The sequence below is a fragment of the Lagenorhynchus albirostris genome, chromosome 19 (genome assembly GCF_949774975.1).
Source record: "Lagenorhynchus albirostris chromosome 19, mLagAlb1.1, whole genome shotgun sequence".
NCBI lineage: Eukaryota > Metazoa > Chordata > Mammalia > Artiodactyla > Delphinidae > Lagenorhynchus > Lagenorhynchus albirostris.
This window is the reverse complement of record NC_083113.1, coordinates 24,004,590-24,022,410: the sequence shown is the minus strand read 5'-3', so window position 1 is coordinate 24,022,410 and position 17,821 is coordinate 24,004,590. Positions and strand designations below refer to the sequence as shown.

The 17,821-nt window shown below is 39.9% G+C and overlaps 1 protein-coding gene across 2 annotated transcripts in view; it reads left to right on the top strand.

Moving 5' to 3' along the window:
- MYLK3 (myosin light chain kinase 3) overlaps positions 1-17,538 on the top strand; it is a 59,803-nt gene extending 42,265 nt beyond the window's left edge. For both annotated transcript variants that reach the window (XM_060131086.1, XM_060131085.1), the window contains exons 10-13: positions 11,077-11,205; positions 12,386-12,538; positions 13,475-13,607; positions 14,649-17,538. In XM_060131086.1, the coding sequence (XP_059987069.1) occupies positions 11,077-11,205; positions 12,386-12,538; positions 13,475-13,607; positions 14,649-14,708 (475 nt within the window). In that variant the 3' untranslated portion in view covers positions 14,709-17,538. The remainder of the gene's footprint in view (positions 1-11,076; positions 11,206-12,385; positions 12,539-13,474; positions 13,608-14,648) is intronic.
- The last annotated feature ends 283 nt before the right edge of the window (positions 17,539-17,821 follow it).

Here is a 17,821-nt window from a genome sequence, read left to right as displayed (position 1 = left end):
CACAACATTGTAAATCTATATTTCAATAAAAATTTTAAAAAATCTATTCCAAACTGTCAGTCAAATTTGTTAATCTGGTTAAGGGCATTAATGGCAATAATTTTTTTTTTTTTTTTTTTTTGCGGTACGCGGGCCTCTCACTGCTGTGGCCTCTCCCGTTGCGGAGCACAGGCTCTGGACGCGCAGGCTCAGCGGCCATGGCTCACGGGCCCAGCCGCTCCACGGCATGTGGGATCCTCCCAGACCGGGGCACGAACCCATGTCCCCTGCATCGGCAGGCGGACTCTCAACCACTGCGCCACCAGGGAAGCCCAATGGCAATAATTTTCCCAGTGGGAACAGAGGTAGAGGGCAAATTCAAGAAAATAAACACAGGGAGCCTTATTTTTAATTTTAATTTTTTAATTTTTTGGCCGCACAGCATGTGGGATCTTAATTCCCTGACCAGGGATCGAACCTGCACCCCCTGCATTGGGAGCACGGAGTCTTACCTACAGGACCACCAGGGAACTCCCAGGGAGCCATATTTAAGAGAAAGCCACCCATGAAAAATTGCTGGGCACTGGAGAAGTGCAGGTGTCAGAAAACGTGATACTCAGGAAATTGCACTTAGTGGTGGAACTGGGCTGACAGGTTCACAGGTTCTGGCTGTGAGATGAAAGGAAAACATCAAAAGCATCCTCAATAGTCTGGCAAACTGGTCATTCAGCAAAAAGATTCTTTGGCAAATTGGTTTTTGACAAATTGGCCTGCTTCCTGGGAAGTGTGTCCTTCTAAAAGAAGGGATCTGTGGGGGGAATGTGCAGTTTGAGAGAGCATGCTTTATGCTCCGGAATAGTTAAATGTTTGTAAAGAGGGAGGAAATGACAAATTTTCCCCATAACACGAATTATAGAAAATACAGTTGTATTTCTGGGTGGGACTATGAGAAGGCGCTGAGATTCTGAGTGCAGGTATGACCCCCAGTAGAGTAGGGCCATACAAATCTTCAGAGACTCTGACATCTAGCAAGAGGGACCAGTTTTTTGTTTGTTTTTTTTTTTGCGGTACACGGGCCTTTCACTGCTGCGGCCATCGTGGAGCACAGGCTCCGGACGCGCAGGCTCAGCGGCCATGGCTCACGGGCCCAGCCGCTCCGCGGCACGTGGGATCTTCCCAGACCGGGTCACGAACCCGCGCCCCCTGCATCGGCAGGCGGACTCCCAACCACTGCACCACCAGGGTAGCCCAAGAGGGACCAGTTTTACACCAGGCTGGGTGGTGAGAGTCATCAGTGGGTCTAAGTAGGGACATGTCAAGGGGTCGAGAATGGAGACAGAATGGGAAGTATCTTGTTTAATTATCTTGGTCTCCAGAATGTTGAGTGCAGGGATGAGCCTCCTGACTCCCAGTCCAGTGCTCAGATTGGAATCTAAGCCCATTTCATCAGATCCTTTGGCAGGGCAAGGAGTTGCCTATCTCAAACCTTATGAGGCTGCAACCTCATATGTGACCTTATGATCACAGAGGGCCTTGCGCTGGGAATCTGGAGAGGGGGGTCTTAGTGGATATTTTGACACAGCTTTGGGGTGGATGGATCAGTTAACTATTGCTACAGTACTGTTGTATAACAAATCACCCCCAAATGCAGTGACTTAAAACACCAATTGTTTATTTTCCTCCACACATTTTCGAGTCAGCTGGGGAATTAGTATGCTGGACCCAACTTATACTAACTTACGATAAGGAATCTTGTAAGCCAGTTGTTAAACATGGCCATTATTAAAAATTAAGTTGTATAAGCTTACAATTAAAGAAATTATTTTAAAACAAAGATGTTACATTTTAAAAAGTTAACATTTCCTAACTATTTCACTACATTTCACAGTTATTTATGTTCATGAGTTTATTTACGCCGATTGTTATCTATATGGTGGAAAGACTATAGAATAGTGTGCTATTGCCGATCTCTTCCCAACTCTTCATTCAGTGACATGGTGATGGTACTTTTAAATCAGACACGGTGAAATCAGTATTTACACGATTGGCAAATGCTACAAATCAAAACTTAAAAGAAATCAGATAGCTGGTTATTAAACTTTTACCCACAGACCACTGGTTGGGAGTCACTGATCTAGGCTGAATTGAACTGGGCTTGGATGCAGGTCAGTGAGGACAGGTCTGTTCCAGGTGTGTCTCATTCTCTTCTCATGGTGATGGCCGAGGAGCAAGAGGGCACGCTCCTACAGCCTAGCTTGGAACTGGCCCACCGTCATGTCCACCCACATTCCACTGGCCAAAGCAGCTCATGTGACCAAGCTCACCATCAATGGGATGGGGCAGTATATGCCATCTCTAGTGGAAGGAACTACAAAGTCACATGATACAGGATGTGGCTGTAGGGCAGATGAAGCAGTGGAAACAGGAATGCATCCTGGGAAAGGGACATCCAGGAGCTGAGAGCCTGGACCTTCTCTCCTCAAGGGGAAGCCTGTTCCTCTCAGTTTGGCTCCTTGGCCCTGAGGCTCCAGTCAGGTGCCAGTGCAGGGGAGGAACAGACTGCCAGAGGAAGGCTCTAACTCTCCTCCCCTCCCTGGCTTCCCACCACAACTCAGCCACCAAGGTGATCTTTGTTGCTCTTTCACTGGATGAGTATGGTCTGTGTTGGCTCAGGGTCTGCATTTGCCTGACTCTCAGCAAATTTGGAAAAGAAGAGACTATATTTTGAAAACGCACATCCCTGATTTAAGGGAATCAGGCACATTGGCAGGATATTTATTTTATTCTTCTCTATTTCTCAATTGCCTCATCTGTAAAATGGGGACAATAAACTTACCTACTTCATAGGGTTGTTGTGAGAATGAGAAGTTTATATAAGTAAAACTTTTAGCATGGTATCTGGCGAATAGGAAGTGCCCATTAATTTTTTTAAGTTAACACTTCATTTTTTAGAGGAGTTTTAGGTGCACATCAAAATTAGGGGGAAGGAACAGGGATTTCCCATTTATCCCCTGTCCCCACATGCAAAGCCTCCCCTCATCACCATTGATAAGCCTACATTGACACATCATAATCACCCAAAGTCCACAGTTTAAATTTAGGTTCACTCTTGGTGTTGTACATTCTATGGGTTTGGATAAATGTATGATGACATGTATTCATCATTATAGTATCATACAAAGTATTATCACTGCCCTAAAAAACCTCTGTGCTTCACCTGTTTATCTCTCCCTCCTCCCTAATCCCTGGCAACCACGGATCTTTTTACTGTCTCCACAGTTTTGCCTTCTCCAGAATGTCATATATTTGGAATCATACAGTATGTAGCCTTTTCAGACTGGCTTCTTTCACTTAGCAATATGCTTTTTTTTTAACTTTTTATTTTATATTGGAGTATAGTTGATTAACAGTGTTGTGTTAGTTTTAGGTGTTTTAGGTGTACAGTTTTGCTGTACACCTAAAGATATCTATACAGCTATATAGGTGTATAGATACACCTATATGATTCAGTTATACATATAGGTGTATCTATTCTTTTTCAAATTCTTTTCCCATTTATGTTGTTACATAATATTGAGTAGAGTTCCCTGTGCTATACAGCAGGCCCTTGTTGGTTATCCATTTTATTTATTTATTTTTATTGGAGTATAATTTCTTTACAATGTTGTGTTAGTTTCTGCTGTACAGTGCAGTGAATCAGTTAATGTATACATATATCCCTTCCCTCTTGGACCTCCCTCCCCCCAGCCACCCCACCCATCTAGAACATCACAGACAACCAAGCTGATCTCCCTGTGCTATACAGCAGGTTCCCACTAGCTATCTATTTTACACGTGGTAGTGTATTTATGTCAAACCTAATCTCCCAATTCATCCCACCCTCCCCTTTCCCACCGTGGCCACACATCCATTCTCTACGTCTGCCTTTCTATTCCTGCCCTGCAAACAGGCTCATCTGTACCATTTTTCTACATTCCACATATATGCATTAATATACGATATTTGTTTTTCTCCTTCTGACTTACTTCACTCTGTATGACAGTCTCTAGGTCCATCCACATCTCTACAAATGACCCAATTTCATTTCTTTTTGTGGCTGAGTAATATTCCATTATATATATGTTCCACATCTTCTTTATCCACTCCTCTGTTGATGGACATTTAGGTTGTTTCCAGGTCCTGGCTATTGTAAATATTGCTGCAATGAACATTGGGATACATGTGTCTTTTTGAATTATGGTTTTCTCAGGGTATATGCCCAGTAGTGGGATTGCTGCATCGAATGATAGTTCTAGTTTTAGTTTTTTAAGGAACCTCCATACTGTTCTCCACAGTGGCTGTATCAATTTACATTCCCACCAACAGTGCAAGAGGGTTCCCTTTTCTCTGCACCCTCTCCAGCATTTACTGTTTGTAGATTTTAAAAGTTCTTCCATGTCTTTTCATGGATTGATGATTCTTTTTTTATCACTGAATTTATTTATTTATTTTTTAAAATTTTATTTTATTTATTTTTTTATACAGCAGGTTCTTATTAGTCATCCATTTTATACACGTCAGTGTATACATGTCAATCTCAATCTCCCAATTCATCACACCACAACCCACACACCCCGCTGCTTTCCTCCCTTGGTGTCAATACGTTTGTTCTCTACTTCTGTGTCTCAATTTCTGCCCTGCAAACCGGTACATCTGTACCATTTTCTAGGTTCCACATATATGCGTTAATATACAATATTTGTTTTTCTCTTTCTGACTTAACTTCACTCCATATGACAGTCTCTAGATGCATCCACGTCTCTACAAATGACCCACTTTTGCTACTTTTTATGGCTGAGTACTATTCCATTGTATATATGTACCACATCTTCTTTATCCATTCATCTGTCGATGGGCATTTAGATTGTTTCCATGACCTGGCTATTGTAAATAGTGCTGCAATGAACATTGGAGTGTATACGTCTTTTTGAATTATGGTTTTCTCTGGGTATATGCCTAGCAGTGGGATCACTGGGTCATATGGTAATTCTATTTTTAGTTTTTTAAGGAACCTCCATACTGTTCTCCATAGTGGCTGTATCAATTTACATTCCCGCCAACAGTGCAAGAGGGTTCTCTTTTCTCCATACCCTCTCCAGCATTTGTTGTTTGTAGATTTTCTGATGATGTCCATTCTACCTGGTGTGAGGTGATACCTCATTGCAGTTTTGATTTGCATTTCTCTAATGATTAGTGATGTTGAGCAGCTTTTCACGTGCTTCTTGGCCATCTGTATGTCTTCTTTGGAGAAATGTCTATTTTGGTCTTCTCATTTTTTGATTGGGTTGTTTTTGTTTGTTTGTTTGTTTTTGTGGTATGCGGGCCTCTCACTGTCGTGGCCTCTCCCGTTGCGGAGCACAGGCTCCGGACGCGCAGGCTCAGCAGCCATGGCTCACGGGCCCAGCCACTCCACGGCATGTGGGATCCTCCCGGACCAGGGCACGAACCTGTGTCCCCTGCATCCGCAGGTGGACTCTCAACCACTGTGCCACCAGGGAAGTCCTGTTTGTTATTTTAATATTGAGCTGCATGAGCCGTTTATATATTTTGGAGATTAATCCTTTGTCCGATGATTCATTTGCAAACATTTTCTCCCATTCTGAGGGTTGTCTTTTTGTCTTATTTATGGTTTCCTTTGCTGTGCAAATGCTTTTAAGTTTCATTAGGTCCCATTTGTTTATTTTTGTTTTTATTTCCGTTATTGTAGGAGGTGGATCAAAAAAGATCTTGATGTGATTTATGTCAGAGTGTTTTTCCTATGTTTTCCTCTAAGAGTTTTATAGTGCCCACTCTTACATTTAGGTCTCTAATCCATTTTGAGTTTATTTTTGTGTATGGTGTTAGGGAGTGTTCTAATTTCATTCTTCTACATGCAGCTGTCCAGTTTTCCCAGCACCTCTTATTGAAGAGACTGTCTTTTCTCCATTGTATATCCTTGCCTCCTTTGTCATAGACCATAGGTGCATGGGTTTATCTCTGGGCTTTCTATCTTGTTCCATTGATCTATATTTCCGTTTTTGTGCCAGTACCATATTGTCTTGATTACTGTAGCTTTGTAGTATAGTCTGAAGTCAGGGAGTCTGATTCCTCCAGCTCCATTTTTTCCCCTCAAGACTGCTTTGGCTATTTGGGGTCTTTTGTGTCTCCATACAAATTTTAAGATTTTTTGCTCTAGTTCTGTATAAAAATGCCATTGGTAAGTTGATAGGGATTGCATTGAATCTGTTGATTGATTTGGGTAGTATAGTCATTTTCATAATATTGATTCGTCTAATCCAAGAACATGGTATATCTCTTCATCTGTCGGTATCATCTTTAATTTCTTTCAACAGTGTCTTATAGTTTTCTGCATACAGGTCTTTTGTCTCCCTCGGTAGGTTTATTCCTAGGTATTCTATTCTTTTTGTTGCAGTGGTAAATGGGAGTGTTTCCTTAATTTCTCTTTCAGAATTTTCATCATTAGTGTATAGGAATACAAGAGATTTCTGTGCATTAATTTTCTATCCTGTAACTTTATGAAATTCATTGATTAGCTCTAGTAGTTTCCTGGTAGTATCTTTAGGATTCTCTATATATAGTATCATGTCATCTGCAAACAGTGACAGTTTTACTTCTTTTTTTCCAATCTGTAGTCCTTTTCTTTCTTTTTCTTCTCTGTTGCTGTGCCCAGGACTTCCAAAACTATGTGGAATAATAGTGGTGAGAGTGGACATCCTTGTCTTGCTCCTGATCTTAGAGGAAATGCTTTCAGTTTTTCACTATTGAGAATGATGTTTGCTGTGGGTTTGTCATATATGGCCTTTATCATGTTGAAGTAAGTTCCCTCTATGCCCACTTTCTGGAGAGTTTTTTATCATACATAGGTGTTGAATATTGTCAAAAGCTATTTCTGCATCTACTGAGATGATCATATGGTTTTTATTCTTCAATTTGTTAATATCGTGTATCACATTGATTGATCTGCGTATATTGAAGCATCCTTGCATCTCTGGCATAAATCCCACTTGATCATGGTGTATGATCCTTTTAATGTGTTTTTGGATTCTGTTTGCTAGTATTTTGTTGAGGATTTTTGCATCTATATTCATCAGTGATATTGGTCTGTAATTTTCTTTTTTTGCAGTGTCTTTGTCTGGTTTTGGTATCAGGGTGATGGTGGCCTCATAGAATGAGTTTGGGAGTGTTCATTCCTCTGCAATTTTTTGGATGAATTTGAGAAGGATGGGTGTTAATTCTTCTCTAAATGTTTGATAGAATTCACCTGTGAAGCCATCTGGTCGTGGACTTTTGTTTGTTGGAAGATTTTTAGTCACAGTTTCAATTTCGTTACTTGTGATTGGTCTGTTCATATTTTCAGTTGCTTCCTGGTTCTGTCTCAGAAGGTTATACCTTTCTAAGAATTTGTCCATTTCTTCCAGATTGTCCATTTTATTGGCATAGTGTTGCTTGTAGTAGTCTCTTAGGATGCTTTGTATTTTGGCAGTGTCTGTTGTAACTTCTCCTTTTTCATTTCTAATTTTATTGATTTGAGTTCCCTTCCTCTTTTTCTTGATGAGTCTGGCTAATGGTTTATCAATTTTGTTTATCTTCTCAAAGAACCAGCTTTTAGTTTTATTGATCTTTGCTATTGTTTCTATTTCATTTATTTCTGCTCTAATCTTTATGACTTCCTTCCTTCTGCTAACTTTGAGTTTTGTTTGTTCTTTCTCTAGTTTAGGTGTAACATTTAGGTGTAACATTAGATTGTTTATTTGAGATTTTTCTTGTTTCTTGAGGTAGGCTTGTATAACTATAACCTTCCCTCTTAGAACTGCTTTTGCTGCATCCCATAGGTTTGGATCATGTTTTCATTGTCATTTGTCTCTAGGTATTTTTTATTTCCTCTTTGATTTCTTCAGTGATCTCTTGGTTATTTAGTAATGTATTGTTTAGCCTCCATGTGTTTGTGTTTTTCACATTCTTTTCCCTTTAATTGATTTCTAATCTCATAGTGTTGTGGTCAGAAGACATTCTTGATATGATTTCAATTTTCTTAAATTTACTGAAGCTTGATTTGTGACCCAGGATGTGGTATATCCTGGTTAATGTTCCATGTACACTTGAGAAGAAAGTGTAATCTGCTGTTTTTGGATGGAATGTCCTATAAATATCAATTAAATCTATCTGGTCTATTATGGCATTTAAAGCTTGTGTTTCCTATTAATTTTCTGTTTGGATGATCTGTCCATTGGTGTAAATAAGGTGTTACAGTCACCCACTATTATTGTGTTACTGTTGATTTCCTCTTTTATAGCTGTTAGCAATTGCCTTACATATTGAGGTGCTCTTATGTTGGGTGCATATATATTTATAATTGTTATATCTTCTTCTTGGATTGATCCCTTGATCATTATGTAGTGTCCTTCCTTGTCTCTTGTAACATTCTTTATTTTAAAGTCTATTTTATCTGATGAGTATTGCTACTCCAGATTTCTTTTGATTTCCATTTGCATGGAATATCTTTTTCCATCCCCTCACTTTCAGTCTGTTTGTGTCCCTAGGTCTGATGTGGGTCTCTTGTAGACAACATATATATGGGTCTTGTTTTTGTATCCATTCAGCCAGTCTGTGTCTTTTGGTTGGAACATTTAATCCATTCACGTGTAAGGTAATTATCGATATGTATGTTCTTATTACCATTTTCCTAATTGTTTTGGGTTTGTTTTTGTAGGTCCTTTTCTTCTCTTGTGTTTCCCACGTAGAGAAGTTCCTTTAGCATTTTTTGTAGAGCTGGTTTCGTGGTGCTGAATTCTCTTATCTTTTGCTTGTCTGTAAAGCTTTTGATTTCTCTGTCAAATCTGAATGAGATCCTTGCTGGGTAGAGTAGGTTCTTCTCTTTCATCACTTTAAGTATATCATGCCACTCCCTTCTGGCTTGTAGAGTTTCTGCTGAGAAATCAGCTGTTAACCTTATGGGAGTTCCCTTGTATGTTGTTGTTTTTCCCTTGCTGCTTTCAATAATTTTTGTTTGTCTTTAATTTTTGCCAATTTGATTGCTATGTGTCTCGGTGTGTTTTTCCTTGGGTTTATCCTGTATGAGACTCTCTGAGCTTCCTGGTCTTGGGTGGCTATTTCCTTTCCCATGTTAGGGAAGTTTTTGACTATAATCTCTTCAAATATTTTCTCGGGTCCTTTCTCTCTCTCTTCTCCTTCTGGGACCCTTATAATGCGATTGTTGTTGCATTTAATGTTGTTCCAGAGGTCTCTTAGGCTATCTTCATTTGTTTTCATTCTTTTTTCTTTATTCTGTTCCACAGCAGTGAATTCCACCATTCTGTCTTCCAGGTCACTTATCCGTTCTTCTGCCTCAGTTATTCTGCTATTGATTCCTTCTAGTGTAGTTTTCATTTCAGTTATTGTATTGTTCATCTCTGTTTGTTTGTTCTTTAATTCTTCTAGATCTTTATTAAACATATCTTGCATCTTCTCGATCTCTGCCTCCATTCTTTTTCTGAGGTCCTGGATCATCTTCACTATCATTATTCTGAATTCTTTTTCTGGAAGATTGCCTATGTCCACTTCATTGAGTTGTTTTTCCAGGGTTTTATCTTGTTCCTTCATCTGGTAGATAGCCCTCTGCCTCTTCATCTTGTCTCTCTTTCTGTGAATCTCTTTTTTGTTTTTTTTAAGTGTTGAATACTATTCCATTTTCTAGATGTACCATACTTTATATTATCCATTCTCCAACTGAAGGACATCTTTTTTGCTGCCCATTAAATTTCAGCTAGAAGTTTTCTTCTTTTTCAAGATTGATTCTAAAAACCAACTTTCTCCAACCCCTTTCCCCATACAGCCACCAATTCTCTTCCTAGCCTTCCTTAAACTTCATGTCCAGAATACTTTTTCTAGATCTTTCTCTTTTTGTAATTGTATAAAATACACATAACATAAAATTTACCGTGTTAACAATTTTCAAGATTAGTTACAGTAGTCTTTAGATATGTTCATATTTTTGTGCAACCAATCTCCAGAGCTTTTTTTACCTTGCAAAACTGAAACTCTGTACCCAGTAAATAACTACCCCTCATTTTCCTTCTGCCTTCAGCCCCTGGAAACCAGCATCCTACCTTCTGTCTCTGAATTGACTACACTGGGAACCTCATATAAGTGGAATCATACAGTATTTGCCTTTTTGTGACTGGCTTATTTCACTTATTGTAATGTCTTCGAAGTTCATCCATATTACAACATGTGTCAGAATTTCCTTTCTTTTTAAGGCTGAATAATATCATATTGTATGTATATACCACATTTTGTTTATCCATTCATCTGCTGATGGACACTTGGGTTGCTTCCACCTTTTGGCTATTCTGAGTAATGCTGCTATGAACATGGGGGTATAAATATCTCTTCAAGACTCTGCTTTTAATTCTTTTGGATACATACCCAGAAGTAGGATTCCTGGATCATATGGTAGTTCTTTAAAAAATTTTTTTGAAGAACTGCCATACTGTTTTCCATAGCAGCTGCTCCCTTTTACATTCCTACTGACAAGGTTCTAATTTCTTCACATCCTAGCCAACACTTGCAATTTTCTATTTTTTTCTGATGGTGTGAGGTAATGTCTCATTGTGGTTTTGATTTGCATTTCACTGATGATCAGTGATGTTGAGCATTTTGCCTCTTTCTATAACTCCTATCGTCTTCCCTTTAACTATGATGCACAATAGAGCAGTCCTCCCCACACAGCTTCTACACAGGTTGTTTGTGCTCATCCGTGTGACTGCAGGCCAGTCACATAAGATATATTGATCTTCCCTCTTTTTCAGATTGTAAATACCTGGAGGAGGAGGAGGACTGTGGTTTTCTTATTCTCCACAGTGACTTAGGAAAGTCTGCATTTAGGGCCTGGGTGTGTGATGATTTCCCAGTAAACCAAGTGTGGTGGGATGTGATGTCCAGAAAACATGGCTGACAGCAAAGGTTAGGGAGTGTTTAGCGCCCCCCAAGGAATTAGCCGGGCATCCACAACTTCTCTCAGGGCTCACTCCCATTGTCCTCTGCACCTCTCCTCCCCAGGTACAAGCCTCGGGAGAAGCTGAAGGTGAACTTTGGCACTCCCGAGTTCCTGGCCCCAGAAGTCGTCAATTACGAGTTTGTCTCGTTCCCAACGGACATGTGGAGTGTGGGAGTCATAACCTACATGCTGTGAGTGCCCAGGGGCCTCACGCCCCACTGGGAATGGGGGCCATTTGTCTTAGTTTGGGTATCCTTAGAAGCAGCAAGAATTTGAGGGCAAGGAATTTACTGGGGAGGCATCCCTAAGAAAAGCCAACAGAGAAGTGGGGAAGTGAAACGGGGAAGGAAGGCAGCCAGTAAAGTGTGTGTGGTGGAGTCAGTAACCACTGTGGGCACCTGGAGTTTAATCCTGCAGGGAACTGGGGCCCACTGTGGGACACCCACTCAGAGCTAGGCCAGCTAGTGGGGGAGGGAGTTGGGGTATTAATACACCGACTCTAATCAGTTGTTGCTAGTGGGCTGGTCCCAGAATTATTAATTCCCTGAAACTTCTGGGTGGATAAATCAGCTTCCACTGGAGAGAAAGCCCTCTGGCAAAGAAATGCAGGTGCTGTGGTGCAAGTGGGACTGGAGTGCATTGAAGTGGTAAGGAGAGGGGAGGGCAGGGCAGGGCACAGCTCCTGCATCTTCTAACTTTGTCCTTCTGCTCTGCACTCCCTGTTTTCTGTGGGCTGAGGAAGCAGAGTTAGGATGGGCTGAGAGGAGATATGTACACAGACTAAATGTCCTCTTCTCTCTCCAACTGTGGACATCCCTCAGCTATTTCCTCAGAGGCCCAACAAAATCAAGCTTTGCTCCCAGTCTTATTATTACAGTTTAACTCTTTCCCCACACTTTGTGTGTGTGCTACACCAGGTTGGGGAATATTGTGGCCCAAGGCCAGCCAGTGAAGTTGTCTCATCTCTCTGCCCTCCTCTAGAGGAGCCTAATAAAGCCAGTTTTCCTTTGGCCCCTGAGGCCTGGGTAGTCTCAGAGACATGCCAAGCTATCTTCACATTCAGTCAAATGTACCTGATAAATGGGCATATTGGGTTGGATCCAAATTTACTCTTACTTCAGGGTAAGGGGGAATGTGGTGAGCATGATAGGGGACTTATTCCACCACTCTTCCTGTCATCAATTTTTCAGTGCTTCCACTTTATTGAGCGCACTGGACTTCTCCTGTGGAGAGGCAATGGGGGTGCTTTTTTTTTGAACCCTCTTGGTTCTGATTAGTTCTGCTTGACCTTGTAAGAGTCTTCTTTATATTGTCGGTGTGTGTTGGCAGGTATAGCTTCCACATACTGACAGTCCTTTCTCTCCTCTGTAGGCTCAGTGGTTTGTCGCCATTTCTAGGGGAAACGGATGCAGAGACCATGAATTTCATTGTGAACTGTAGTTGGGATTTTGATGCTGACACCTTTGAAGGGCTGTCAGAGGAGGCCAAGGACTTTGTCTCCCAGTTGCTGGTCAAAGAGAAGAGGTACCCTTTATTGCTTGTCACCCATGATCCATCCTGATGGTGACCATCCATTTGGGTGCTGTGGAAATCAGGCTGGTGCTGGGCAGGGCTGCTGAAGCGAATGGTCCTTTCTCCCTGTAGACCGATTCTCTTCAGGATTTCTTAGTCTGCTACTTCTTTGGGGAAAAAAAGGAAAAGGTAGCAGGGAAAGGGACAAAGGAAGTCAGTTAAGAAACAAGCAACTAGGAGCATAAAATCTAGACAAGAGTTTTAGAAAGGACCATATTTACAAATAAGACCTATTTCCAAGTTATTGCTTTTCATAGGCTAATGTTGAAAAAAAGTTGAGATATGCAGTTGTTATTCCCCAGAATAAAAGACAGAAAACCTTATTTCTTGGTGATGAAGACCTACTTCGTTTTCAGTAGCTGTATCAAGGTTATGGGTTGGGCCACTGAGTTTTCCGATACTCAGACATATGGGAATAACTACAAGTGGTGGGGCCCAAGATCTGGGCTCTGAGACAGCTCTCATTCCCTGGCCTTGACTGTTTGAAAAGTTATGTGAGAGGAAATATATTTCTAATTCAGATGAACAAGTTGACATTATTCTCTGTGAAGAAAGATGAGCTTCTTTCAAGGCTCATGCTCTTTTACTTCTTAAGAGCAATTCCAGGCACAGCTGGCCCTCCTACTGTCCTGCCTCTCTCTGGGAGGTGGTGATTAATCACCAGGACACATACCCTCAATAGAGGGCAGGGAACATTTTGCTGACAACATTCTTGCACTTTTAAGGATGGGAATTTTAGGTAGTAGGTCTTTTTTTAGCACGTGGCATGAATCTGCCTATATGATTAATCTGTTCCACTGACTCAGCTTCCTACCAATTAAACAGATTTTGGATAGCCAGAAAAATGCAACCCCAACTAAAAGTCTCACCTGCTGTTTGATTTCACAGCTGCAGAATGAGTGCCACACAGTGCCTGAAACATGAGTGGTTGAATAACTTGCCTGCCAAAGCTTCTAAATCGAAAGTTCGTCTCAAATCCCAACTATTGCTGCAGAAATACATGGCTCAGAGGAAATGGAAGGTATCTGTTTTTCTTTTAGTAAAAGCAGCATTTGTTTTCTTAAAATGTCCTTTGAAAGAAGTGTACTAAGTTTTTACTTACGTTTTGATTCTAAATAGATTATTTAGGGGGAAAACTGTCTCACGTCAAAAACCTGTTACCTTCGCAACGGAAGAGGCCACAACAGTGAGAGGCCCGCGTACCGCAAAAAAACAAAAACAAACAAAAAAACCTGTTACCTTGATTAAAAAATGCCACACACCAAAAGTGACTGGCATAAAAATAGCTTTCAATTCATACTTATGTGAACACTTGAAGTGACAGAATGAAGTCTGAGCATGTGTTCTCAATGAACACCGCAGTGCAGCGCTCAGAACTAACTGCCCATAGCTTGAGGATGATTCCTCCACATTTTAGAAAAAGGGCCTAGGAAAGCCCTATTAGGCTTTGAAAGCTTTATAATTTTGTTTACAGCAGAACGCTTTGGAACCATGGACATAGAATGTCTCTTAAAAACAATTGTCCTCCAGGGAAGTGACTTTCCAACATTTTGATATTGGCTTAGATCTTCAATAAAAAACAAAACCAAAATGCTTTACCCAGAGAGCCAGTATACAAGTACACGTATACTCGCACACACGTGAAACAAAAATACTACGACATTTGCTCCACAGAGTGTGATGCACTTTTGATATTTTCTATTCTATGATATTTAGTTTCATTTAAAAAAAGTTGTTAGTCATGCCCCACCAATTTGATTTCATGACCCACTGGTGGGTTGTGAGTTACAATTTGAAAAATACCATTCTAGGGTGCTCCATTTTTCACATGAAAAGGGTGGGATAACATATTTTCTCACTTCAAACTTGCTCTAAACATGTCCCTGAAAGTCATGTGACTGTTTTACTCTAATTGTGCTAGAATCTTCTTTTCCCCTTTAGTTATCAATTTTAAACAAACCCAAGTGGCTAAACTTAAGCAAGTCCTTTTATTGTTTCTTCTTAAAGTAATTGATCTATAAATATGCCTTTTTCCCTTCCTTTTTTCTCTCCTTACCTTAAGAAACACTTCTACGTGGTGACTGCTGCCAACAGGTTAAGGAAATTTCCACCTTGTCCCTAATCCTCAACTCTGCTGCTCCCATGGGCCCAGAAATTACTGAGACTTGTGGTGAAGTCATGACTGAAGATTTTTAATAATCTGGCTTTCTACTTATTTTGTAAAAAAAGGTTATGGCTGTTGCCTTCCTTGTGGATGAAAAGTGGCTGTAAAGAGACTGACCTAAGAACTTTTTTCTGCCTTATAAGATCAGTTGAAATGCTGGGATTACTTTTCAAGTGTACCTACTTTTGGTGATAAGTGTAGGCATGCTTTAGGTAGGTAGGAAAGCTTCTACTTTGCATATGTCAAATTTAATGTCTAAGCTTACTCTGATTAAAGAACCCAGTGGACTATCACGCAGGGCATGTTAGTATTACCTCCTCCAGTGCAAAGAATTCCTAGCATTTTGACTTGCTCAGGTGTGAGCTGACATTTTGTACTACATTTGTTGCTCTAGTGTGAAGCAACGTGGATTTAGGGCAGAGATCCTCAAACTTGTTTTAACGTGTGCTCCCTTTTGAGAATCAAAACACGCATCCTTTAATATTCTTTGAAATTTCAAAATGTACTGACTGTCATGGCTATATCAGAGCAATGATAGTTTTGAATAAGCTTTTAAAATCTGTACATACCCCTACCCTCTCCTAATTCTGCCCTGTCCTGACATTGGCAGTCTCCCTCCTGATCTCTCTTCCACAGTTATGAATCTATGGTCTAGTAAGTCTGGGAACTGATATGTAATATGTGAAAGAGAGATAAGAATGTAATGATGTTCAGCTTTCTGAGAGAAACACAGAAATGATGCATCAAGAGAAAACAAATGCAAACTGCTCTCCTACTGTTTTATCAGGTATATACCCATCACTTAACTAACTTCAAGAAATTATTAACAAGGAGTAATTATTCAAAAGGAAACAATCCTTTTAATTTCCTTAGTTGTAAGGAAGTTTTTTGCTATTCTCATGACCTTCTTGGGCCAGAAGTTTTTAGTTACTTTTAATTTTTAATTAGCCATGCAACAGTTTCACAGCCTTTCAGGACTTTTGTCCCATAATAAAGACTTTTTTTATTGTGGGGAGAGAGGCAGAAGATGGAGATATTAATCCTCCTGCTGCATTTCTTCGGTTATAACTTTCCTCTGGAACACTAACCCCTGTTGGGAAGCTAAGATTTTCAGTATCAGCACATCTAGGCCTGCTCCAAGCTTGTCAGCTTGTGGATGAATATCAGAAGAGATGGCTGCTGGAAACCTCCCTTTCATGGGCCAGTAACAGTGATTTGGTAAAATGCTTTATTTTTAAGGTGTTCTGAAGGCAGCCTCCAGAAGGAGCTATAGAGGATATCTATAGTTCCATCTATAGTATGGTGATTCTTCCCTTCCATGGGACTTCACATTTTTGGGGGAATGCTATAAATCTTCTCCCCAGAAAAATGTAGTTAGTTATCCTGATCTAGAGCACCACTCCCTCATGGAAATATAATATGAGCCATATACATAATTTAAAATTTTCTGATAGCATCTCTAAAAATACCCCGGTAAAATTAATTTTAATAATTTATTTAACATATCAAAACCTATTTTAATATGTAATCAATATAAAAATTATTGAATTTTTTTCATACTAAGTCTCCAAAATCTGGTGTGTATTTTACACTTAAAATACATGCCAGTTCAGATTCTAGATTTTTATCAGACATACAATTTGTATTTAGATTTCATAAAATTTACTGTGGAAAAATATAGTCACATATTCAAGTTGTTCAAGCATCTTAAATATTTTCTAGTATTTTTATGATTAATTAAAATGAAATAAAATTAGAAATACAGTTGCATTAGCCACATTTTAAGTGCTTAATAGCCACATATGTTTAGTGGCTTCTATATAAGACAGGGCAGATCCAGAGAAAATCCGATAGCTATCAAATTTTAATTTTTCCCCCTATATGCTGTTATTCTCTACCTAGAGAAACTTTTCAACAAAGTTCCTTTGAGGGATTTGTTTAGACCAGGCCCACACAAGTGAGAGGTACTGCAGAAGTTAGCTTCTCTTATTTGAAAGGCGAGGGAGCTTTTATGAAACTTTAATTTTCTGGATATTTTTAGTTCTCTGCTGGTGTGTACTTGAAAATTTTTTAGATTGCAACTTTGCTAGCATTAACTATTTCAAACGGGACTTTTTAATTTGAATGAACAGTCATTGAAAACTTCTGGGAAATCAATGATACTCCAATATAAAATAAAAATTAAATTTAAAAAAATGAAAGAAAACTGCTGGGCAGAGGAACTCTGAAAGGTAGTCAGGACCCACTTTTTTCACCTATCAGATTTGGTGAGGGTGTGGGGAAAATGGAATTTTTCACTTTTGATGAATATGTATCCAAATAAAAGTCATGCCCATACTTTCACCCGGCAATTCCATTTCTAGAAATTTATCCCTCAGCAGTACTTGAACAAGCGGGCAGAGATGTATGCAAAGTGACCTTTACTGTAGCAAAATGGCCCATATAGGTTGAAAACAACCTATATGTGCCTATCAGCAAGGGTTTAAATTTTGCCACATATATATGGAAGGTTACCTTGTAGCCAGTAAAGATAGATCTTGATGTACTGAGTTTTATTATGAAAAAAATTATAGAATATATATATGGTATTATCCCATTTATGGAGAGACATGCTTATATGTGCATTAAACTTTTCTAGGTTATGCAAGAAAGTTAACAGTGTGGTGCAGAAAGTGGGTGATGGGGAGAGAGGGAATTCTACTTTTCACTTTATTACTTTCTAAATCATTTGAATTTTTTTTTAACAATGAGCATGTATTGCTTTTAAAATTAAAAATTAGCAACCCACTGTCAAGTGTGGACCTTGTCTTGACCCTGATTTGAGCAAACAAACGATAAAAAGATATTTCAGAGACATCCAGGGAACTTTAATTCTAAATTGCATATTTGGGCTTCCTTGGTGGTGCAGTGGTTAAGAATCTGCCTGCCAATGCAGGGGACACGGGTTCGAGCCCTGGTCTGGGAAGATCCCACATGCCGCGGAGCAACTAAGCCCGTGCACCACAACTACTGAAGTCCATATGCCTAGAGCCTGTGCTCCTCAACAAGAGAAGCCACCGCGGTGAGAAGCC